Source organism: Danio rerio, chromosome 2 (genome assembly GCF_052040795.2).
Source record: "Danio rerio strain M-AB ecotype USA chromosome 2, GRCz13ab, whole genome shotgun sequence".
In the NCBI taxonomy this organism is placed as follows: Eukaryota; Metazoa; Chordata; class Actinopteri; order Cypriniformes; family Danionidae; genus Danio; species Danio rerio.
Window position 1 is genome coordinate 54368375 of NC_141022.1, and position 26633 is coordinate 54395007.

The 26633-nt window shown below is 36.3% G+C and overlaps 2 protein-coding genes across 12 annotated transcripts in view; one reads left to right on the top strand and one right to left on the bottom strand.

The window, feature by feature from the left end:
• adcyap1r1a (ADCYAP receptor type Ia) overlaps window positions 1-26633 on the top strand; it is a 375079-nt gene that overhangs the window by 84126 nt on the left and 264320 nt on the right. For 6 of the 8 annotated variants that reach the window (NM_001443960.1, NM_001013444.3, NM_001443961.1 and 3 more), the window contains 2 exon segments: window positions 373-3403; window positions 3879-7481. The exons of the other annotated variants lie outside the window; for them this stretch is intronic. The gene's annotated coding sequence lies outside the window, so the exon portion shown is untranslated. 8 annotated transcript variants of the gene reach the window in all.
• Window positions 8790-26633, bottom strand: part of ghrhra (growth hormone releasing hormone receptor a) — a 60062-nt gene continuing 42218 nt past the window's right edge. For 3 of the 4 annotated variants that reach the window (XM_087239371.1, XM_087239372.1, XM_087239370.1), the window contains 3 exons: window positions 23404-23533; window positions 19468-19509; window positions 8790-13803 (listed from right to left, as the gene is read on the bottom strand). In XM_087239371.1, coding sequence (XP_087095497.1) covers window positions 13648-13803; window positions 19468-19509; window positions 23404-23533 — 328 coding nt within the window. In that variant the 3' untranslated portion in view covers window positions 8790-13647. 4 annotated transcript variants of the gene reach the window in all.

Here is a 26633-nt window from a genome sequence, read left to right on the forward strand (position 1 = left end):
GCGAGCTCCAGAAATTTATACGGGGCTACGTTTTCAGAATGAGCCTTTGTTGGATTTAACTTTGGCGATATCAACAACAAATCTAGGATTGTCACAAAAATAGGTCTGTAAACAATTACCGAAGAGAGGAAGATGATCTTTTACAGTTGAAGCAACCCAGGCTCATTCTGATTACGTACCCCTATATACATTTCTGGAAAGCACCAAATATGTCCCAGGAGCTACGTTTTTTTGCAGTTTTTGTTTTGGCGAATCCACCAGAGGTCGCTGTGTACACTTTTCAGATCTCAAACTTCTCTTGCGAGTGCTGTACGAGCCTGCTGTTCTCACATAAATCTACCACAGTCCGCTGTCGACTGATTGTATGACTGACCAACCTCCTCCTTCTCTAAACCCAACCAATAGTATTTTCAACAACACTTCAGAAAAAAAAGCCCTTGCGGCAGCCTGATTTTTACCACATTTTAAAATTTTACCACATTCTTACCCGGTTATTTACTTGTTTATTATATTCTTTGGCTTTAGTTTTTGTCTTATCTGCTTTCTGGAATCATTCTTCGCCAGACTCGAACTCCTTAGTCATGGTCAACTCTACTCTGCGTCTCAAATCCTTCGACGTATGCGACGAGCTACCGGACAAACTGGTAACAGTGGAAAAGCAGGCCACATGGAGGTAAGCGGTCAGCTGGTAAACAAGAAAAGGAACAGCATCATAGCATTCGTTTTAAAGTCGAAATGCAGCCATACATACCTCTGGCTACATAATTTGCGAACTTCAGAAATGTATACGGGGCTACGTTTTCAAAATGAGCCTGTGTTAGATTTAACTTTGGCGATATCAACAACAAATCTAGGATTGTCAAAAAAAATAGGCCTGTAAACAATTACCGAAGAGAGGAAGATGATCTTTTACAGTTAAAGCAACCCAGGCTCATTCTGAATACATACCCCTGTATACTTTTCTGGAAAGCACCAAATACGTCCCAGGAGCTATGTTTTTTTTGCAGTTCTTGTTTTGGTGAATCCACTAGAGGGCGCTGTGTACACTTTTCAGATCTCAAACTTTTCTTGCGAGTGCTGTACGAGCCTGCTGTTCTCACATAAATCTACCAGAGACCGCTGTCGACCGATTGAATGTCTGACCCACCCTCCTCCTTCCTTACACCCAACCAATAGTGTTTTCAAAAGCGCTTGAGAAAAAGAAAAGCCCTTGCGGCAGCCTGATTTTTACCACGTTTTCAGATTTTACCACATTCTCACCATGTTATTTTAGTTTTTGTCTTATCTGCTTCTTGGAACCGTTCTTTGCCAGACCTGAACTCTGTAGTCACGGTCAACTCTACTCTGCGTCTCAAATCCTTTGACGTACCGGACAAACTGGTAACAGTGAAAAAGCCGTCCACATTGGAGGTAAGCGGTCAGCTGGTAAACGTGAATAGGAACAGCATCATAGCATTTGTTTTAAAGACAAACTCCAGTCATACTCTGGCTACATAACTTGCGAACTCCAGAAATGTATACGGGGCTATGTTTTCAAAATGAGCCTTTGTTGGATTTAACTTTGGCGATATAAACAAAAAATCTAGGATTGTCACAAAAATAGGTCTGTAAACAATTAACAGAGAGAAGAAGATGATCTTTTACAGTTCCCTCTGATTTATTCTGAAGTGCCTGTTGGTCACAAATAATAGCTTTGATGGATCTGCTCTAAACAGCCAGTGCCATACAGTATTGATTTAGTCATTTAATAGTGTAGATTAGCAGATTTCATGGTTTAGTTTATACGTAATACTAATATACTAGTTTACACAGTGTTAGAGTGCATTTTTAGAGCTTTGGGATTTGCAAATCAACGCCATTATGTTACTATCAGGTGCATTTTAAATGCTTTTTTTAGGGCTGACATGTTCAACTGTGAGAGAAAATAGACATTTGAATGCGTTAATGGGGAACTTTCGTTCAAAATGGTAGATTCTGTCATCATGTATTCACAGCAAATTGAATACAAACATTATTTTGACATTCAAAATGCGCCACTTTGTCAAACTCACTGCTTTTATGGTGCTTTCTGGATATTTGTAGAGTTTGTGGTCATTATATTTTGTGTATAAACCAGAAATGAGCATGTAAAAAAATCTGTAAATTAGCATCTGTATTTTGCATTATGCGATCTTTCTTTCAACAACTTTTAACCTTTTAAAAAGTGACTTTTATTAACATTTTTAACATAAAGGGACATATTGTCTAAGTTGGTGTTGTTATTGGGGAGCGAATTATACATTGACTATGCGGGGGTCACCTGTTTCAGTAGTTACTGTAAATAAATATGCATTCTTCAGGATACCAATTACATCTCATTGGTAGACCCACACGGAATCTGTGCGTGGAGAAATCCTCAGATTTCCATTTCATCATTGAGTCTATTTATTAGTTGTATGTAAATCTTTGTAAATTTATATTTATTCAGTTTTTATTAATTTCACTAATATTACTGACTAATATGAAAACGTTCTTATGATTTGCCTACGACAAAACTGTAGATACAATAGACTGTACAATGCAGTCTTTTAGTAGATATATGGTAGATATATTATATGAGAGACTTGCTTTGTTTACCAATTAAATGGATGTAATAGGATTTGCATTGTAAATATTAAATAAAAGTAAAAAATGTATAATTTTTTTTTTTTACATTACGTTTTTAGTTACAATATACCCAAAATCATTCCGCATAAATCCACAGATGTTTCACAATATTCTGCTCAGAAATAGCAAAAATTGTTTGCAGATTCTGTCTGGCCCTACTTATTGGTTATCAAACTTGTGTTTTGATGGATAATGAGCTGATTCTGACCTATACGGCAACCTGTGATCGGTTATTTTACCGGCCAGGGGTGCATTTCCCAAACAACGGCATAACTCGTGGCTGAACTTTTATTGTTTGAGAAAAGAACGATGTAGTGACGAGTGTTTCCCAAAACCACTAGTTTCTCTGTCGCAGATCCATCGCTTAAACCACGTTAGTTATAACGTAAAATGCCCATAATAATGCTCTAATCTAGGTGCAGTAACAATTTCTTTAACGAAAACCCTATAATTTATTTGTGCAAATTATATGTTTTACACGCACATGCATTTAAAATAAAATCCAATAATAGATTTGGTAAAAACATGCAGTCGCTTTCCATTTTAACTGAAATATATGTAAATGGCACATATAGGACCTGTGTTTCCTTTACTAATATTATTGAGAAGTTGAACATTACGTGTTCTATCATTTACAAAAGCTAACACGTATTTTAATATCATATAAATCATATAAGAATAAATAATGAGGCCATTTATTATAAAATGAATTGTAATATTTATTATTTATTAGAAATGGAAAAAAACATACTTTAATAGTAATTGTCACATAACCAGCGATCGCTCTCCAGAGATTGCTGGTTCTCACACGAACACTGTGGACTACACTTCCGCCTTTTCCTGGACTACATATGCATACATGCTCTCCGGTCACACTCACGTCTGCTCACTTATCAAGATTGATTACACTCTCACCAGCTGAACCTTGTCAGAGACTGATACACATCCTTCATAAGCCACTCATTCACCCATCCAGTTGGCCGAGTCTTGTTAGCTGTTTCAGTGACATTACAACGTGTTTCTCCCTGTCTTGTTTCGTCGTGTTAGACCCTAGCCTTGTTTATCTTTGTTCTCCTGTTTAGCCGCCTGCCTTTAGACCGATTGCCTGTTTATACAACTACGATTCTGGACTGCCTGAACATACCCGTTTGATCATTGCTTGCCTGACGCTGAATTAACCTGCTTATTGGATCTTACCTCCAGTTGTCTTTGTCACTCCCCCCGTTCGGTACAGTAATATTAATGATGTTGATTTATTATTATTATTATTATTATTATTATTATTATTTAGGATGTTGTTTATTTATTTTTAAATTTTTTGAAAAGTCTTTTACAATTTGACACTTGTAAATCACTGCAGAATTGTTCTAACCGGCAGGCCCATGTCAAATACAATACAGATGCTTAATGAATAACCCACTATTAATTAAAAGAATTGATGTTTGCTTTTTGTTTTCACAAGCTTTTGAGACGTAACATAAATTCCGCTTTTAAATAATAGGCCACCTATAGCTTTCCTCATGAGGTTGTGTTCAAAATTACATCAATGTTTTCAAAGGGAGCACAATTGTAAACATGAAGATCGCTAAAACTGACCTGTAAAAACAGTTTGAGATATGACTTTAATGCATTTTTAATTTTTATTTTTAACTTTGAATGTTAGAATGTTCTAAATGAATAGGGCATAGGGAGGGATAAGTGGGATTAGAACACAGCCAGGAACTATGTTTCTAACTACAGCTCTAGAGGTGTAGTTGCAAGTGCTCAAGTTTGCGACGCAGTTTGCGAATGTTCTTTAGAGCGACGGGTTTGGGAAACGGCAAATCATCAAACTTTGTTTGTAACGACAGAACTTGCGACCTTAGTTGGCTAACGATGGTTTTGGGAAACACACCCCAGGTGCATTTTAAAGCAGATATGAGTTTAGACTATTTGTAGATTTTTTTCCTAACATATCTATCCGCAGGCTAGATTTGCTTGTGTTTAGATTCTAGATTCAGCCTGCCAGCTCAGTATGTTCCTACATAAGGAGGCTGCTGGGCATGATGGGGTGGTCAAATGTATATTTCTATTATATATATTTCTTTATTTCTATTTTTAATGATAATATTTAAGATACAGATTAATGTGAGTTATTTTCCACTGTTTAAATTGTTGAACGCCACATATGTTGTTTTGGTGTCATTCAGAGGGGATCAAGGGTTAATTAGACCACCCCAAACCCCTCCGTAATTCGCAACCTGGTTGTTATATTACACTACAAATATCCTTTTTATAAACTGCAAGTATATTTTCTATTATTTCACAGATTTATTTCTCTCTAAATTATTTCTCACATTATTTCAAACTACTAAAATGTCAATAAAAGTCACTTTGTGAAACTGTTGAGTTGAATTATTAACATTAGAAAAGTCACCAGATGCAATTCAAATCCATAAATAAACAGAAAACACTTGCGAATCACAAAGTACGGACACTTTAATTAACAGATATTTTTTACAGTGAAGTTTTGATGCCAGGATTTAATTTATTTTGCATCGAAAGTTTTTAATGCTTGAAAGGTAGAGAACCCCCAACCCTTTACAAATACAATCTCTGATGTCAAATCTCTAAATCCAACCAAATTTACTGCGTCACCACTGACTGACAATCATAATTAGTTATCACTCACATTCTACATGTTTGATGGCAAAACAAAAAAAAAAACAGCGTGCATTAGTGTGGAAAGTGGCTAAAGGTGTTGTTTGTTTCCAGTGCAGTATTATTCTCTGCTGTGATGTTGTAGAGTGTAAATTCTCTGTAGACGTTAAACACGCACATGTGCCAGTAAACGATGGATGTACCAGCACTCTCTCATCACATTAGCCAACACTTGCGGTGAAATGAAGTACCAACGATGTATGTAACTATCAACGTGCCAATTTTTGAAATGCAATATGCTTTTGTTGCAGCTCATGGTGGTAGTCGTTTCATATGGAGGGCAGGGTTGAATATTGAAATGTACAGTGAAAGTGATGGTCGTGTTGATCTTTCTTTATTGAATATGTGGAAATGTGTGTGTATATTTTTGACTTGTCATTTTGAAGTGTAATTGAAGTGTGCAGTTTACCATCGCTAAACGGAAAATGCAAAATTGTGGCATATTAAAACTCACTCTAACCTCTATTGATTGGATAGACATGTAGCCCCGCCCCAAATGCGTGTCTCAGATTTTAATTGTGCCCCGCCCATTTTTTTAGCTTCTGGAAGTATTCCTATTTATTTTTTCTGTAGCGGTGACACGGTGGCTTAGTGGTTACCACTGTCGCCTCACGGCAAGAAGGTTGCTGGTTTGAGTCCCGGCTGAGCCAGTTGGTATTTCTGTGTGGAGTTTGCATGTTCTCCCCATGTTGGCGTGGGTTTCCTCCAGGTGCTCTGGTTTCCCCCACATTCCAAACACATGCGCTATAGATGAATTGAATAAACTAAATTGGCCGCAGTGTATGAGTGTGTGTGAATGACTGCGTATGGGTGTTTCCCAATGCTGGGATGCAGCTGGAAGGGCACCCGCTGCGTAAAACATATGCCTGAATAGTTGACGGTTCATTCCGCTGTTAAAATTAATATTATCAAATCTTATTTATATTATGCCTAAATAACTAAGATATTTGAAGCTGGATTTTGTGTAAAATGTAAACACTGTGTTTTGTTTTGTTTCTTCGTTCGGTGATATATATGAACACCTGTTTGTTTGAGACTCCCTAGCATCGTCATTAGCTTGACCAATGACATCAATTTGGGGTGGGGCTATTTGTTGTCAACCAATAGCCCCCGAGGAGAGACACTTCCGCTATAAATATTTGCTTACCGGTGTTGACACTGTATATTTGTTTGACATTTCTCAGTTTTCTGAAAGTAATTATTTTTCAAACTGTAAATATTAATGATCTCGAACAAGCTCTCGGTTATAGTGCAATTGTCTGTAGAAATAAATTGTGATCTCCTAACGGAGCTTCATAACAGAGGTGTTTCTTGGATTGTGTGACTTTCACATTGAGGTAAAGTTGGTTTTATTTTCGACTTTCTCCTTCTTAATATACTTTCAGAAAAATATCTCAGCAGGCAAATCATATTAGCAGCCAATGACTATTAAAGTATTGTTCACAAATGAATAGTGCTAATGTTGTTTTAAAGTCATATTCACGTGTGATTTGTGACTGAATAATATTCAAAGTGCCATGGTAAACAAAAGGGAGCATGTCACAAGTTGTCACTAAATGAATGTGCGAATATACAACTAACTTTACCTCAGTTGACTTTACTTCAGTTTGTGTTTCTGGATATAGTAAAGTGAGGGCTGAGCTCTCTCTGTGACTCTTTCTAGATATATCTGCATGAAAAAAAAATACAAAAACAAAAAAAGAGACAGACTTTGCTGCTTTCTATATGTTCTTGACACCAGCCGTCATTCTGGGTAAGTGCACTCAGAAGGGAACGACCATGTCTCAAAACTGTACCAGACGTGTTCATTGTGCTTGTAACGCATCTGCCTGCCAGTAGATGGCGCTTTTATTTGTATATTTGAGCGCGGGAATGTGGGGGATTGTGGGAGATTGAATCTGTCTGGGTCTGCTGTGTTTCATTGTGTTTTTGAGATGCCTTCATATCGTAGACTCGCTCATGTCTATCTGAATGTAACACCCGGACTACAACTGTATTGTACATTCAGCTGCTGTTTAAAGGCTCTCTGCTTTTTCTTCTGCTTTGATGTAGAGATGATGTCCATGTTTGACCTGTGAACATTTTTGTATGTGTCTGAACTCCATTCTTGACAAATAACTCTTGAATTTCTGGAACTCATGTAGTTAGTTTTTTTTTACATGTGTATTGTTTCTCTGTGTGTGTGTGTGAAAGAGAGAGTGAGAGAGTGTGTGTGAAAGAGAGAGTAAGAGAGAGGAATATATGTTACTTTATTTACACTAACCGGCCACTTTATTAGGTACATATATGTTCCTTTAATATATGTTACTTTATATATATATATATATATATATATATATATATATATATATATATATATATATATATATATATATATATATATGTATGTGTGTGTGTATATATATATATATATATATATATGTGTGTGTGTATATATGTATATATATATATATATATATATGTATATATATATATATATATATATATATATATATATATATATATATATATGTATATATGTATAGAAGACAAAGGTGTAAGGGAGGAATTTAGTTCAACACACACACACACTAAAAAAACACATTTTCTTATAATTATTATAGTCCAAAAATATTATTATAGTCTGTTGTTCACTCTAGCTGCTTTCACTTACGACAACTGGCCAAAATTAAGCACGTTTTATCGCACAAGCACTTTGAAACAGTGATCCCTGCTTTTATAAACTCCCACTTGGACTACTGTAATGCCCTTTATTTTGGGGTGAGTCAGTCTTTGATCTATCGACTGCAACTGGTTCAGAATGCAGCTGCACGTCTTTTAACTGGCACACGCAAATACAAGCACATCACCCCGATTTTATCATCTTCTTTACCTCTCTGAGCTTCTCTGTCCTTACACACCTTATCGTTCGCTCAGGTCAGCCGACCAGCTGCTCCTGGGTGTGCCCAGGACCAGTCGAAAGCTCAGAGGGGATCGGGGTTTTGCTGTGGCTGCACCAAAATTGTGGAATGAGCTGCCGTTGTACATTAGACAAGCCTCTTCCATCACTGTTTTTAAATCCCTTCTTAAAACCCACCTGTTCAATTTGGCTTTTAGCACAGCTTGAGATGTTGACATTTTATGTTTATTTATTTGTATTTTAAAGTTTGTTTTATTCTTTGTTGTCAGCACTTTGGTCAACTGTGTTGTTTTAAAGTGCTTTATAAATAAATAAAATTTAATTGAATATGTACAAAGTAACAAAAACAGGGCTACTGTAATTAGACTTATAATACGAATAATAACACTTAATAATTTATTTAATGCTTTATTATAATTTCACAATTCGAATTTTAATAATGCAATTTTAAATGACTGCTGTGGTTTGTGTTTCGCAATAGAAAGCAAAAGTACCAGTAGAAAACTTGATGCACCTCATAAATGAAACATTAGAAACGTCCAGCTGTGATTCGGTATAATACATATTTAATACAAAGCAGAAGCATCGTAAAAACAGTATGAAAGGAATCAAAATCACCTGTCAGAACCGCTAAAAGAAGTACAAAGTAGAATCATTTAAATGATACAAACAGTGCAACACAATGCATCTTTTACAACTGTAAACACCGTTTTCTGTGTAGTGTGAGCCTTTAACACAGAACTGATTGATATTTCTTAAAGTTCCCTTTTTAAAAAGTAGTCATTGCCTGTTTTATTTATGTAACAACATTTACAGTAAATTTACAGTGTCGGTGCTCAAGTGTTATTGGTATTCAGCTGATGTACTTGATATAAATATTTACTTGATATATTAATTAATGCATCCTGCAAAATAAAAGTTCTATATAAATATATATTTATTCACAACAGTTGTGTCTGGTTCTCGAATCTAATTGGCTGATAGCCGTGCGATATTCTGCAATAACAGCACTCATACAGCCTCTTCACCTTTGTGTATTACTCCGCCCACACAGAGTGACAGCAGATCAATAAACTCACTACAGTTTGACAAATATTGTAGCAGTTGGACAACATAATGTACTTTTGAGGCTTTGTTAGGAGAGAATGTAGCTGATTAGACTGCAACTAGACTGCTGATTAGACTGCAACGAGAGTCACTAATTGGATCCAAGACCAGCGACGAGATGATCCCAAGGTTTCCATATCCGGGACTAGGCCATATCCTGAGCTGCTGCTGCTCTGATGGTCATGGGGAGTGAGAACATGTGTCTGATTCCAGCAACGCTCCAGGGACAGACGAGTCTTCGCTGAGGCCATCTTCCAGCCTCCACCGCGGTGACTGAAGCTCTGCACAAGACTTTTGGCCAGCGGAGAAATTAAAATGGTCGTGCCGAACTGAGTCTGGTTCTCTCAAGGTTTTTTTCTTCACTCCCATCAGGTGAAGTTTTTTTTTTCCCTCTTCGCTACTGCCACTGGCTCGCATGGTTCAGGATTGGTAGAGCTACGCATCGATGAATTTGCTCTTCAGTGTTTAAACTCCCAGTAATGATTACATCACACTGAACTGAGCTAAACTGAACTGTACTGAACTTAAACACTAAAAACTAAACTACCCTGATCCAGTTACTATGACCATTATGTGAAGCTGCTTTGACACAATCTACATTGTAAAAGCGCTATACAAATAAAGCTGAATTGAATTGAATAGAACTATGCAGTTTATTTATAAGGATAGTGCCTATTTTAAATATTTATAATTTTTGAGATGCAGCTTGTTGCCGGCCATTAGCCTGAGCATTAGCCTGAGCTAGAGCAGAGCAAAGAAAGTTAAGATGTCCTTGCTGCAGCTTGCAGCTTGATGACGTAGGCCAGGGGTGTCCAAACTCGCTCTTGTAGGCGGGAGTCCTGCAGATTTTATCTCCAACTTGCCTCAAGATACCTGTTAAGATGTTTCTAGAAAGCCTAGTAAGGGCTTGATTGGCTAGTCCAGGTGTGTCTGATAGGGGTTGGGACTAAACTTTGCAGGACACCGGCCATCCAGGACCGAGTTTGGACATGCCTGACGTAGGCGATCGTCAATTTTGTAGTGGACCTTGTTCTGCTCACTAAGGTAACTACCATGCTACTGTGATGGTTGGGTTTAGTGTAGGTCATCGATTACGTAGCGGACCTGGTCAACTACGTCATCAAGCTGCCGGCTGCAGTGAGGACTGTCTCAAGAGGGTTGACGTTCTGCCCCAAGATGGCAACAGAGACCACATAATACATCCTTAAGAGAGGAAAAAGCAAAAAACTTCAGACTACAGCTCATCAAATCATTATAAAACAGGTAAGTGACATTCTCTAAATGACAGGTTAGTCAGTCTCTCTCTTTTGTATGTTGTTGTGCTGTATTTATAGCATAGTAATCTGCTAGTGTTTGCTTTGCTTTGGCTTTTTCAGGGTTAATTGTTGTGATCTCCTGATTGCAACAGAGAAATACTGGGAAATCTCTGGCATGTTGTTCAGCTTTATAATCTTAAAATGTGAGCAAAATCACCTGTTTTGTCATTACTTTAGACATCATGCTAGAGAATCATTCAAATACTAGCTCTAAAGTGACATTTGTGAAGTAGCAATGGTTTAATATATGATATAATATTTATATTAAAGAATAACATTTATTATGCAGGATGCATTAATCAAAGTATCATTACTAAAACATTTATTTCACATAAATGTTGTTCTTATTAACTTTCTATTCACCATCAAAGCATCCTGGAATACAATCTTCCAAAATTAAACATTACAGACCTTTAGCAGTGCACCTTAAAAAGTAAGAATTTCTCATTTAATTTTCTACACCGATATGCTGCAAAGATTTTATATTATTATATTTCTGTCAGTTTTCAGAATATTAATGTTATGTCTTGATCCTTAAATATGTGATACTTTTAGTTGCAGTAAATAATTAAACTGTGTGCATTGCTACTGGCATGTGTTTTAATTGCTTTAAAATCATTTATGAAGTAGTTTGCTGTATACAGCTGTGAATAAACTGAAACCACTGACATTAAAAGTCTCACACATTATAAATTGTGTGTCTGTTCCCATGATAAAAAAAGTAAAATAAGATATGGTGGATAAAAAAAGCACTGGCATATGAGAAATGTCTAACCTGAGTATTGATGCATCTGCAGTACCATCAGCAATAACAAATATTTGTCACCAGAAATGTAACATTAGTAACTTTGTGGTTTACCACATGTACAGAAGTTTAAAGGGATAGTTTATCCGAAAATAAAAATGTTCACCATTTACTCACAATCGAGTGATTCCAAACCTATTTCCTCCATTGAACACAAAATACATTTCTGAAAAATAACCATTAGCAAGTGGGAAATTAAGAAATCAATGGCTACTGGGTTGTAAAATTCTTCAGAAAATATTTCTATGTTCAACAAACTCTAAAAAGTGCCTGGTTGTTTAACACAACATTGGGTCAAACATACATGCACAAACTCAAATATAAAGTGTAATTCAAATTTAATTGAAAGCAATTAAGTAAACTTTGGGGTTGTCCATAATTGACCCAATGTTGGGTAAGGTTAAAATAGCCTTGCATTTTTAGAGTGCAGGTAGACATAGATATCGCTATATACACTAGATATCGCATACAGACCCTGAGCATGCCTCAATAACGCCGCCACATTTGTACAGTGCTTCCAGGACAAAAATCATTCAACCGCACTAGTCAAGAGTAAAGCCAATCTGAAGATACTGGACTTTTTGGGCTGCGTACGGGTTCAGTAATGAGCAAACAAAGAAAACAGCACAAAGGCAGAACATTTTATATGGAAGATTTCGTTTTTTACGTTTTTGTATTTTACATATCTTTGTGCTCAACCAGTCACATTATTAATGGTGATACAGTCACTTGACCATAAGGCAAAGTAGCACCAATTCAACCTAAATTCCAAGCTTAAGCTAGTTTTCTTGAATAAAATCAGCAAACAATGTAAATGAAATATGACAACAAGATGCTGAGGTGCTAGAAACTTGTATTATTGTCGACTAAGAGAAGTAACGACTAGTTTTTGAAGGGTGGCTGATAACATAACAGTGACTGCGCTTCAATGTGCATACTCATTCATTCATTCATTCATTTTCTTGTCAGCTTAGTCCCTTTATTAATCTGGAGTCGCCACAGCGGAATGAACCGCCTACTTATCCAGCAAGTTTTTACACAGCGGATGCCCTTCCAGCCACAACCCATCTCTGGGAAACATCCACACATACACTCATACACTACGGACAATTTAGCCTACCCAATTCACCTGTACCGCATGTCTTTGGACTGTGGGGGAAACCGGAGTACCCGGAGGAAACCCACGTGAACGCAGGGAGAACATGCAAACTCCACACAGAAACGCCAACTGAGCCGAGGATCGAACCAGCGACCTTCTTGCTGTGAGGCGAACGTGCTACCCACTGCGCCACATGTGCATACTCCCCACCATAAATTATTGAATATTACAAATGTTTTACACCGTTTAGATCAGAAAGGTGGATATGTACATTGAGACGCAGCGATATCGATGTTTCGAAGGTCAAGTCGTTCATAATGGGGATTCATTCACAAATGAATCGCTCCCTCTGTTAGAATTAAAAGTGAAAGCAGGAGATAGGGTGTGTTTCAGGACATGGATTAGATTAAATTTAACAGGGAGGGAGGATAATACATTTTCATGCACACAAACACTCTTTGTTTTTTAATACCTGTGTGGTCAATTATCCATCAAAGTGATGTAAATGTATAACTTTCATAATTAAAAAACAAATGCATACTGACCACCGGGAAAACTCCCGATCATAGATATGTGTATATATCTGCATATATCTATGGCTGCAGATGGCCAGTCCTCGACTGCACCTTTTTTCCACATTCATTTCAAAGGAGCACTACCCTGTACTAAAATGGCGGCTCTATTGACGCATTCCTTCCAATAGACAACAACAGCGTAAGCAACATCTAAGGTTAATATCTATGGCAAGTAGAAAGTGAGTAAATGATTCGTTTTTTAAATCCCTTTCACACTTAAGGGGAATGAAGATGTAGTTTTTTAGTATATATATTTTAAAATCATTCTTATTTCCCACAATCAAAAATACAATCAGCCGTTTCAAATGTCAATCAGGCCTTCGCCAATCAAATGAACTGCACTTCTCAATGTCTGCAACTGCATACTTCCATATGCAACAGACTTTGATCATTGTCATTTCCTCTGTTTCGAACATCTTTGACACTCCAGAACGCCAGTCGTCATCAAGCTCAAAGTTTTTAAAGATTTTATAATACTGTCTTACAATCCAGTGGCGAGTTCATACCGCTGTGATGTGTCCATTACAGACGTCACTGTGCGGATGCGCGCTCTCGTGCATCATGATCTGAGTTACAGTGACACGACGCTTTTTACACGGGCTCAGGTGTGTTTGTGTTTGCCACGTCCATAACCTGCGCTTCAGCTCAGCCTGGACCTGAAAGAGAAAGAAACCCATCCAATAAATGTATGTAAAATGTTTATATTAAGTGGAGACATTTATGGTTTTCATAGCGTGTAATATTTATAATATAGGTGAAGTGTAAAGCTACACGTTTCCTGGGGAGGAATCTCCAACGTTTTAGTTGTTTTTTTGTGACACTACATTAATAATTACTACATTACTGTGAGGTGTAGTTTTAGGGTAGACATCAATAAAACACACTGTAATGGGTTATTTAATATTATTTATATATATATATATATATATATATATATATATATATATATATATATATATATATATATATATATATATATATTTTTTTTTTTTTTTTTTTTTTTTTTTTCCAGGTTCTGCATGTTGCAAGGTTCCAAATTTTGCTTGCCAATCTTAAGCCAATTGTAATCTTTTGTTTTGGTTCAATTTGTAATTTTCTCAACCAGCACAGATCCTGGGGGACCAGAGTGAGTGCTCCAACTTTCCCCTACCCCCCGGTCCTTTAATAAATAATATACATAATTCTCCTGAGCTGAGCTGTATCCCTTAGTAACAGCCATTCAGCACGCATGAACCTGAAGATTTAAGGCAGTGGTCACCAAACTTGTTCCTGGAGGGCCGGGTGTCCAGAAGATTTTAGCTCTAACCCTAATCAAACACACCTGAACAAGCTAATCAAGGTCTTACTAGGTATACTTGAAACATCCAGGCAGGTGTGTTGAGGCAAGTTGGAGCTAAACCCTACAGGGACCGAGATTGGTGACCCCTGATTTAATGCTTTACATTTGTTCATCAGTGTCACTAACATCATCAAAACCCCCAACAATGAAAATGAGACACCAAAAAAAACGGCTTCTGGAGCAGGTAAGTTGTAGTGTCATTAAAATCAGTTACTAATAGCCTGATATAATACTTTGAAAACGTAAACAATGGCTAGTCGTGAAAGATAACGATGGAAATTAATCTAAAATGCTTAACGTGAAAAAAGCTTAACGTGACTTAATGTACCTAAACCTCAACCAGAGAAACCCAAATTTTAGTCAAACTTTACTTGTAATTAACCCGAACTACTGTAAAAAGCCGTTAAAGTCTATTATAAAAGGAAACGTAAAGTACCTCAACAATTGGGACACTTTAAAAATCGATGACATTTTACTTGTTATTAACACTAACTAAACTCAAAAGATCAAGCTCTGATTCGGTGGATGAAGTCAACAATGTCAAGTTAAGCCTTTTATTACCATTGAAGTCCACTATAAGACCTTAATGTAGTTTAACTTCACAACATCCAGAGACAATCAAATTTCTATAAAAATATACTCATGATAAACACTTTCTGCTCTTAAAAGAACAAGCTTTTATTTTAGTGTATCAAGTGAACAATATCACTTCAAGCATTCTCCCTATAGAAGTCCACTATAAGGAAACAGCTTAATGTGGGTCAAAGTACCTTAACAATGACCAGAGAAACCAAAATTTCTGTCAAACTCTACTTGTGAATAACACTAACTCTTGTCAAAAGAACGGGCCCTAACTCCATAGATAAAGTAAACAATATCACGTTAAGCGTTTTCTCCCTCATTGAAGTCCAATAAGGAAGGAGACTGTGGAGACTGAAGGAGACTGTGGAAACATGGTTTATTTTTTTGCTAGTAGTTAGCGCTAATCAAGAGTAAAATTTGATCGAAATTTGGTTTCCCCTGCTTGCTCTTAAGGTACATTTACCCACGTTACCCACATTTTCCTTTTAATAGACTTCAATGGGGGAGAAAATGCTTATCGTGATGTTTTTTACTTTATGGAATTGGGACTCGTTCTTTTTTTTTTTACAGTAGTTAGGGTTAATTACAAGAAATGTTTGACAGAAAATTGTGTTTCTCTGGTTAATGTTTAGGTATATTAAGTCACGTTTAGCTTTTTTTGTGTGTGTTTTGCAAACCTTGTGATTACATGCTAATTGTCTTTTTCAGTGTGAAATTCGGCTGTTGTCTCTTCCCACACAAGGCTTTGCAGCATGATCTTTTCTTTATTTACAGATGACGCAAATACACACAGGGGAAGAATGAAAGATTCCAGGGAAATCCTTCCAGACCCGGTATGTAACTAAGCTTGCTGTAGTGAATTGGATTGGGGGGGGGGGGGGGGTTCAAGAGATTTAGCTAGTGATTTATCATCAAACGTAAAGTTACCGTGTAGTTTTGTATTACATGACTTTTGCCCAGATTTACACATCATTCTGGATGCTTCTAAGAGCAATTTAATGAAAATCAACCGGTCTGCACATCATGTAATGTATGATGGGCACAGTCCTTTTTTTGGGCTTCAGATTATGATTCCATCCTGATCTATTAACATTGGTAGGCTAAATGTATTTAAATTCACCAAAAATTGCAAATATACAGTTGAAGTCAGAATTATTAGCCCCCCTGTATTATTAGCGCCCCTGTTAATTTTTTTCCCAAATTTCTGTTTAATGGAGGGAAGATTCTTTCAGCACATTTCTAAGCATAATAGTTTTAATAACTCATATCTAATAACTGATTTATTCCATATTTGCCATGAAGACAGTAAATAATATTTTACTTGATATTTTTCAAGACACTTCTATACAGCTTAAAGTGACATTTAAAGGCTTAACTAGGTTAATAAGGTGAACTAGGCAGGTTAGGGTAAAGAGGCAAGTAATTGGATAACGATGGTTTGTTCTGTGCACTCGAAAAAAAATTAGCTTAAAGTGGCTAATAATTTTGTCCCAAAATTGTTTTTTAAAAAATGTAAAACTGCTTTTATTCTAGCCAAAATAAAACAAATAAGACTTCCACCAAAAGAAAAAATATTATCAGACATACTGTGAAAATTTCCTTGCTCTGTTAAACATCATTTGGGAAATATAAAAAAAAGAAAAAAAATCAAAAGGGGGCTAATAGTTCTGACTTCAACTGTATATATACACATTTTTGTTAAATGCAGATATTAGCATTAACTAACAGATTATTGTATATTTTAAAGTGTATTGTTATCGCTGGTTTCTTTAACTAACATTTGTTTAATGTTAACAAATACAATCCAGACTTCAAACTATCATTTAAGAGCGTTGGCATTAAGTTCTAGAGATTTCGGCACTAACACCTGATTTGACTACAAGTAATAATGATAATTCTAATAGTTTTGACTCTTAAAAAAAATGTGTATTTGACAGAAGTTTGGTTTGAGAGTTATTGAAGCGTTTATACATTTCATTATCATAACTTGATGTTGTAGTAACATCACAGTATTACATGGCTAAACGAAGCCTATCTACTGGTTTCTATTGTATTTGTTGTGAAACAACAGTAGCCTAATGACAATAGTTAACATGATACACATGCACAACAACTGATACAACTTATCAAAAATAAATACTGCAATTATAGTCCATTACTCCTTCAATACATTAATAATATATAAACACATTAAATATCAAAACAGCGCAATTCTGACAAAATATCATGTTAAAATGTCACCACAGAGAAACTGCAAAAGGTCATGTTAGTGTAACTACAGCAAAACCATAGTTAATGTTGGTGATTTTTGACTTAAATGTCTGAAACGTGCTTCTCACCTGATCTCACAGCCCTGTTTAGTGCCTAATATGAGAAATATGAAAAGGGCAAATGTGCCAAAAAGATGGAAGAATACAACATGGTGCAGTGTACTAATCATTTTTCCACTGGAACAATCTTTACCTTCATGTTATGTTGAGATTTACTGTGCTGCCCCAATGTTTAGGGTCACTGTGACCCAAGTGATGAACTGAAAAAATAACTAAAATGAAAATAAACTAAAAACTAAATATGAACTAAATAAAACCTTTATCCCTACTTAAATGTTAATTTCCATTTATCCTGAGTGGGTGTAATTAGTTACAAAACAACTAGTTACTGTAATTCAATTAGTTTTACAAAAGGTATTACTTTTGATTTTTAGGTCATTTAACTATATTAATTATATTAGTATGATGTACTTCCAACAGTTTTGTGTAAATCCATTTAGAGAAGCAGAGTAATTCTATATTTTTTGTTGTACACCGTAAAACCCAACATTATCAAATGAAATGAGTGTAGTTACCTTAAAGTTGACTGAAAGTTACTTCTACTCATTTGACAAGTGTTTTGAACTTAGTGTTGAAGGTAAAGAGTTAATTAAATACCTCATTACTTCAACTTAAATGAAGTAACTTCAAAGTACTCGTATAGATTAGTTGTTGTTGTTTTTTACTCAAATGGTTTGTTGCAATCGGTTTCCTCAAACGGTTTAAGTTGCCTTAACTTATTGGGTTTTACAGAACTCAGTTGGTTTGAGTTCTCTTCATTTATTGGGTTTTACTGTGCTCAGATTGCTTCATTTACTCACATGGATTAAGTTCACAGTAGTCATTAGGAGTAGTCTTTGAACTTAAATGGTTTGTTGCAATCGCTTTCCTCAAACGGTTTGAGTTACCTTAACCTTTTGGCTTTTACAGTGTACAAATATATTTAGCAGAAAAATGATATTTCTCAACTACAGAAGGTTTTATTTATCAAAACAATTGAACAATGAATTCAGAACAAGATGAATCACAATATATGGCAATTATAAAATATGGTGTCATTAATTTGAAACGTTTTTTATACATAATTTTTAACATTTAGTATTTTTTTTAACTAAAACTAAAATTTAACTCTGATTTAAAGACTTGTGTTTATTTTCTGTTGTCTATATATGCATTGAGGTATGGATTTTTAGTAGTATTGAGTCAAGTAATAAATTCCTTATTCAATAATTAAGTTACTGTTCAGAAAATATGATTATAGAAGTAATTTAAATACAATTTTAATGATGTAATTTGTAATTATTTACTTTTTTAATGTGACTTACCCAACACTGATGCTGAGCTTATAAAGAACAAATAAAATTCCAAAGATATGTATCATTAATCGTTACATCAAACAAAGTAAGACTGTGCATGATAGAAAAAGTACCTGAATACAATATAAATAGTATAACATCTTAATTTAAAGAAAAAAGAATTGTGAAAAATATATATCTCCAACTGTTTTATATGTTATTCAACAAGCTGACTCCAAGCAGTCATGGCATACAGTGCATCAGAAACATTAGTATGAATTTAAAAAATAATAATGATACATAATTTTTATTTTCTCTACTTAAATGACTAAAAGTCTACAATGAAGGTCTAGAAGCTAAAAAGAAGGTTATTAGTCCATGCGGTGAAATCAGTGTAGAGCCCTGAAAACCTTAAGGTGTAAGCTTTTTTTTACTATATATATTCTAAAAGTGTAATATACCTTAGTTTTGTGCAATACTGATCTCATACAATTGATGCTATGGATATTCTTTAGATCCATCAAATCACGCAGCTTGTTCAGGTGTGTTATTGCTTTTGTAAGAGAACAGATTTTTGGATTTTCACCCAGTGGGAAAAACACCTTCATTAAACGGAGAGATTTAAGTTTTGACATCTCTTTTATATGATCTGAGCCAGTTGTCAGCTGCCTAGCAACCATAAAGGACTCCCCTAGCAACCACATGAAAATATAAAAACATTCAGGCAAGACCATATCGGTTTAGAAAAAAAACGAAATATGCAGTGCAGAACATTTACATTAAAGAAATACTTACTTCTCCATTTAGGAAACAGTACAGAAGTGCCACCACAAAGCCCTGGAATAAAAAAAAAAAAACTCTCAAGGATGATATCAGACCTTTCCAACAACATGCAAGCTGTGAACTAATGCTCTGCTCACACTGAGATTTCAGCCACCATTTGTTCGTCTAAGAAAAATTTGGGAAATCCTAAAAGATTCCTAAAGTCCTAGGATAAAATCTGTGATCTTTGTTCATTGGTTTGACATGTTCACCAACAATGCAATCATATCAAGGTTTCTGCAGGTTTCATCAAGTCAAATTTAAGCTTTTTTGGGACCTAACAATAAATTTGGCCTAACAATAAGGTGTTTCTCTTCCGTTCTCAGATCTTTGATGGACTTTGATGGAGTGAGAACACTCACTGTTTAAAATAGATGAGGTTGAAAGAATGCCTTTTGATCAGCAGATGGTTCTTGATGACTCACTACCTTTCCCATGCTACAGTAAGTGAATTATCACTCCAAAGTCATCATTTAAACACTTAACTTCAGGAACTCTCCTTTCTACGATAATTAAGCTCTTTGTTAAGAAATGAGCATAGAACGCAATTGTGAAAAGACACAGAAGTTGGATTAAGGCAGACTTAGTTTCTTACAAGGCTTTTTAAGACAATGTGCAGACACCTTGCATATTTCCCCTAATGAAGTTTTGGCGGGGTCAGGAAATTTCAGACACTTTCTTGCATTGTGATTCAGAGTCAAACCAAGAACCAATAGATGAATTACCATGTTTGTAAACGTTCAGGATGTACGCGCAGCGAGGTTGCAGAAATAAATGGCAGCGCTATAGCATTTACAGCAAGAGAATGAAGTCCGATAATATTGTTGTTATTATTATTTAAATGAGTTTGTTTTTGTCTTAGCATATGTTATATTGATTACATATTATATATATTATTTACCTAGCGCTTTCATAGTATTATAACAGCTTGTCAACCAGTAATAAGCATAGTGATTCAGCAAAACTAACGTTAAAGTAAGCGGCGTTCATCTGACAGGTCCGTTTGCGATAACACCCTCCCAATGGATACGAAAATGACAAAATGACCAAGCATCCAGCCCCAAATATACAACTCTCATGAAACTCCAAGTGATTTTACAAGAGAGAAGTTAAAGGCCTACAAGTCTTTAGATGCCAACAATGTTGTTCTGTGTGGTCATGTGCAAGAAATAATGTTCCATGATTGCCAGATTTAAAACTTTTTTTTAGTGCTAAAAAACGAGGTTCTGCCTAGCCAAAGACAAGGAAAGAAGACGAAACTGACAAGGCCTGGGTAATCACCAACAAGCAAAACAACTGCATTCTGACAGCGAACTCCACCTGTACGGCAGAGTGTGTGAACCTACATTTTTACATTTCATTCTTAGCATTCAGTGTCCGCAGTTTAATTCACCATATTTAACTGTTTTTGCTAAAATTATTGCTGCAATCAAAAATGAGTAATGAGTATGATTCAGCATAGCGTCAACTTACCTGATATAAAATGAGCATTTTTAAATAAGTCTCACTTCATTTAGCTTCCTTTTAGCCAAAGACGTCTGCAGTTGGCATTAAAAGCAGTGTGGTGTACGGTAAAAGTTTTTTCGAAGACTTTTTTCGAATTTGGCATCCTACCACACAACACGACATGTTTGCTATTGCAACCGGACGCTTTTTACAACCGGGAACGTGTGACGTAGGTTGGCAATTCCTCTGTAGGAGCTACTCTACATTGAAAGTCTTTACATGTTTTATATTTGCATTTATTTTCTATTGTATTTATATTTCTCCAAAATGTAGATTCTTGTTGCTATTATTGTCGTTATTATTATAATGTCACGAGTGTTTATGTAAGCATTTCACTGCATACCACACTGTGTATGTGACAAATAAAATAAGATTTTAATTTGAGCGCTATATCTGATGTCGTTATCTGCAGGGAAATGTCAAAATAATTTTTGCACTTCTTGGTTTTATTATTGAGGCGTAATGTCTGCAGAATCTTTGCTATAGATTGTTTATGTTTGCTGTGAGGAATCCAGAATGTGGGATTGTGAAAGTGTCATGCATGGATGACGTCGAACTCTGGATAAGTTTTCTTCCATGTTTGGCACGTCATCATTGTCATTCAGTCTGATTTTATGATAGCTGAAAAAGTGTAACATGGGAGCCATGTTTGTGCAGTCTGACTGTGGCGAGTGAGGCCACCGCGTAAGTGGATACACCTGCGGTGCGAACATGCTTCGGATCCCACGGAAGGAGCTCTGGACGATAAAAGGAAGAACGATGGCAGAGGAAGCCGAGAGAGGACCGGGCCCGGACATATTTTACTTTTGCTTTCAGTTTGACGGCATTCTCCGTGAGGAGCTGCCGTCCGTTTGTTTTGGTTTAGACGGAGGCTGCCGTTACTGTTATTAATAAATCATTTTAAAACTGCATCGGTTCTCCGCCTCCTTCTTTCCGACGGCCAAAGGGCCATGAACTTCATTACACTGACATGCTACAATCGTTTAAGATTAATTGCTTAGGAAAAACCGCACAGTGTGAGTTGGTGTTCTCTCAATTTGTCCAACCTTGTCAGATTGTCCAACCTTCCATTTAAAAAGTAGGTAGCACATGTTGATGACGCAATATGCTACCCATCCGATTTTGCTACTAGTGTAAATTTTAATGTGGAGTAGTGTGATATGAAGCTGTAATATTGCCCTAACCTACCTAATCCCTAACCCCAACCTCTCGGAACCATTCAAATACAGTGTTGGTAGCATAATCTGATGGGTAGGATAAAATTTCAGGGCACCAGGCTTAAATGATCATAATTAATACTAAAAGTGCTTTGAAATGTTTGACAATCTCAACTGAAACATAAAGACAGGGCGGGACATAGAGTAGCTCCTCCTCTTCAAAAACAGCCAATAGTGTTTAGTTTTATCACAGCTCTGCCAGTGAGAGCGGTTGAGCTCAAGCGCATCAAATGAAAAGCAAATGAGAAGTGCCTTGAAGGGGGCGAGGCATTTCAGATACTAGAGAGCAGCTGATTGGTCAGAAGATTTGATGAGAAACTGAAATATGAGGTGACGTCAAAAATAAATCGTTGATCCATTTAGGCGGAAGTGACGAACTGCAAGCTTTTGATGTGTTTATTAGGTTTATATCTTCTAAATGCTCATTTGTTCACTGTTTTGTAGCATACTAGCTTAAAGATATCCTTAATACTAACTTCGAGAGTTCACACTTAGCTCATGATTGATTATAAAGCTTGTTTAGCATGCTGTCCCGGGAGAGAGCCCTGAGCTCATGATTCTTGAGCCCGGGGCTCCCTCCTGTTGCAAGGCGGGAGGGGAGTTTGAGCTCACGTAGATCTCGAGAACTCCCCTGCTGTAGTAACCAATGAACAGCAAGTGATTGCTCTTGGAGATAACTATATACTAGGAGCATGTCTATGGTGCCGATTTGGATTAGTCAATTAACTTAATTTGCATGTTTTTGGACGGTGGGAGGAAACCGGGGAACCCGAGGGAAACCCACGTAAGCACGGGGAGAAAGTGCAAACTCCACACAGAAATGTCTGCTGGTTTGGTAAAGCCTGGAACCAGAGACATTCTTGCTGTGTGGCAACAGTGCTACGCACTGGGCCACCGTGTCACCCATCTAGGAAGGAGGAGGAGTACGGGTGGAAGGGGGGACTCTTCAAAACGAAGATAGCAGTGGAATGAAACCCAGGGTATTTATAGTAGTTTAGGAGTCGTCAGATTGGAGCATTGTGAATTGGATAATGCAGATCCAGCCGCTAGCAGTCATAAGCATGTGATCCTCTCGAAATTAGTTTATAAATAAACGTCACATAGTGATACTAACATCCTAAAAGCGTTATTTTAATTCTACAAGACCTTTAAGCTGTCGCCTCCTAATAATTGAACTCTTCTGTACCTGGAAGGAGCCCAGGCCGAGCTCGATGTAAAAGCGGATTATTTCTCCAGTGTTTTCTGGCAGGAAGGCGAACAGAGTGTAGTGCATCCCGAACAGAGGAATCAGAAACAGTGTGGACTTGGCCAGTCTCCTGTAAGATTACCAAAACATAATCAATTAATATTCGTCACTTCACACAGACAATACAGAGCAGAGCTACTAGACATACTGTACATTATTTGTGACACAAAACCTGTGAGATTTTTTGGAGACTGAAATTTATTCATCATGTAAAAGTTTAAAAATAAATTAGCTTTCCATTAATGTGTATATATAGGACAATATTTGACAAGATTAATGCATCTAGAATCTGACGGTTCAAAAAAATCTAAATTCTGAGAAAATCACTGTTAAAACTGTCCAAAGTTCTTACCAATGTATATTATAAATAATTAAAAGATGGGTTTTGAGATATTTACAATAGGAAATTTATCAAATAGATTCATCGAACATAATCTTTGCTTTATATTCTCATGATTTTTGGCATAAATAGTGATATTTTTGACCCATACAATGTATTTATATTGTAAACATAAAACTAGTTTTGTGGTCCATGATCCAGGGTCACATATGTGTGCATCACCTTTAATAGATTTACTTTAAAAATAATACATAAAAATACATATTTTGTAGCATGCAATGAAATAAAATAAAGTTCAATGCAATGAAAAGATGTCAGACTTTTGTGACATTTCAACAATTAAAGGATTATTTAATTTCTGATTATTTCTAATAACTGATTTATTTTATCGTTGTCATGATGACAGTAAACAATATTTGACTAAATATTTTTCAAGACACTTCTATACAGCTTAAAGTAACATCTAAAGGCTTAACTAGGTTAATTAGGTTAACTAGGTTAGGGTAATTATGCAAGTTATAGTATAACGATGGTTTGTTCTGTAGACTATCGGGAAAAAATATAAAGCTTAAGGGGGCTAATAATTTTGTACTTAAAATGGTGTTTAAAAAAATTTAAAAGGCAACACGGTGGCTCAGTGGTTAGCAAGTATGCTATGGCTCACGCTTATTGACAGTGGAAGATGATTTACGGATAGTCGTGTCAGGAATCCGACCACAGATTAGCATGTTGTCCTCACAGAAAAAGGCTCAGCCATCACACTGAATCAGGTAAGCTGTATATTTGTTTCAATGTAATTAATTCTATCCACTTGAAAACGCAGCAAGTAATATGTGAATTCTGTTTGCACATGCATTATAATTTTGTCTAGAGCAGGGGTGTCAAACTCAATTCCTGGAGGGCCGAAGCCCTGCACAGTTTAGTTCCAACCCTGCTCCAAAACACTTACCTGTAGGTTTCAAACAAGCCTGAAGGACTCAATTAGTTTGATCAGGTGTGTTTAATTAGGGTTGGAACTAAACTTCCCTTTTGGAACTGAGCTTGACATCTGTGGTCTAGAGGGAGGGGTGCCTGGTGGCGTAGGGGTCCTACAAGTTTGAAAACCCCTGTGTTAGCTGACCAATCAGAGCTCAATCAGAGAGAAAGGGCAGGCTTTCGGATGAACTAGGAAATATGATAGTCGTTTTCATATTAGCTCCCTGCTGAAAAATTCAGCTTAAACCAGCCTAGGCTGGTTGGCTGGTTTTAGCTGGTCGACCAGGCTGGTTTTAGAGGGGTTTTGGCCACTTCCAGGCTGGTTTCCAGCCATTTCCAGCCTGGTCTTAGCTGGTCAGGCTGGGAGATGACCAGCTAAAACCAGCTTGACCAGCCTAGCCAAGCTGGGAGTCCAGCCAAAACCAGCTATATCCAGCTTAAACCAGGCTGGTCAAGCTGGTTTTAGTTGGACTTGGCTGGTCATTTTCCAGCCTGACCAGCTAAGACCAGACTGGAAATGGCTGGAAACCAGCCTGGAAATGGCCAAAACCCCTTTAAAACCAGCCTGGTCAACCAGCTAAAACCAGCTAACCAGCCTAGGCTGGTTTAAGCTGGATTTTTCAGCAGGGCTGAGTAGCTGTATATAATTAAAATAAGATGTATGAAAACATAATGTGGTTTGTAAAGCATGAACACACATTGCTTTGAATCTTATAAACAAAACCAAGCCTTAAAATACACTCTGGACCACCACTTTAAAAACTACTTATTTAAAATGAGCTGAAGAAACAATTCTTGAGGGATTCTTTAAGACGACGTAATTGTTTAATGTTTAATCCACTTAAATTAGTAAAAAAAATAATAAGTTCACTTAATTCGTTCATGCTTTCCCAACACAAATCGATTTTTTTTTACAGTGCATAAGGTCAAACCCAGCGTCAGTATGAAGTTAAATAACAGCAAATCAAATCTCTGAGACAGATGTGCACTTTCGGAAAGGCACACGCTGCTGGGTAATAGGCTAAATGCAATTTCTCCTGGTCTTTGCATATACATCGCATTAGTTCAGGGCAGGTATTAAAACACAACAAGACCTAAAATAGAAGCTCACCCTGATGTGAACCATCATTCATGCATGAAGCAGGACCTGGCAGCGCTTTCTACTCAACAAACATCTTCCGGAGGATCGAAAGATGTGCATTTCTCTCACATTAACACATGCCATCTGTCTGAGTCTGCAGTAACCTGCTCTCAGCTGAGGCTAAATTACAAGCAGATATAATTGTGCTGTCTTTTCAGGGTTAGGAAAGGACATTCTCTACATGCGCAGTAAAATAATAGGTGCTTCAAACTGGGAGAAACTACACAAAAAAAAACAAGGAAAACTTTTTAAACAAAAAAGTTACTATGCATTTTTATTATTTAAAATGGATCATTTTTAAATAAATGAATATTAAAATACAATTATTTTTATTTTATAAAATGTAAATAAATGTATTAAATGTTAATGCAAATAAGTAATTAATTTCTTTAAAAACACATTCAATAAATTGATTAAAGTAAAATGTGAATAATATAACTAATGTTTAAATAAATTATATATAAATAAAAGGAATACAATTTGTCAAATTTGTTTTAAATACATAGATGAAGAATTAAAAAATAAGAAATTGCTAAATCAGTAATACTGGACTAAAATAAGATTTAAAACGAAATTACATAAAATGTTGTTTAAATAGGGCAGCGCGGTGGTGCAGTGTTTAGCCTGATTGCCTCACAGCAAGAAGGTCACTGGTTCGAGCCTAGATCAATTGGTGTTTCTGTGTGGAGTTTGCATGTTCTCCCCGTGTTGGTA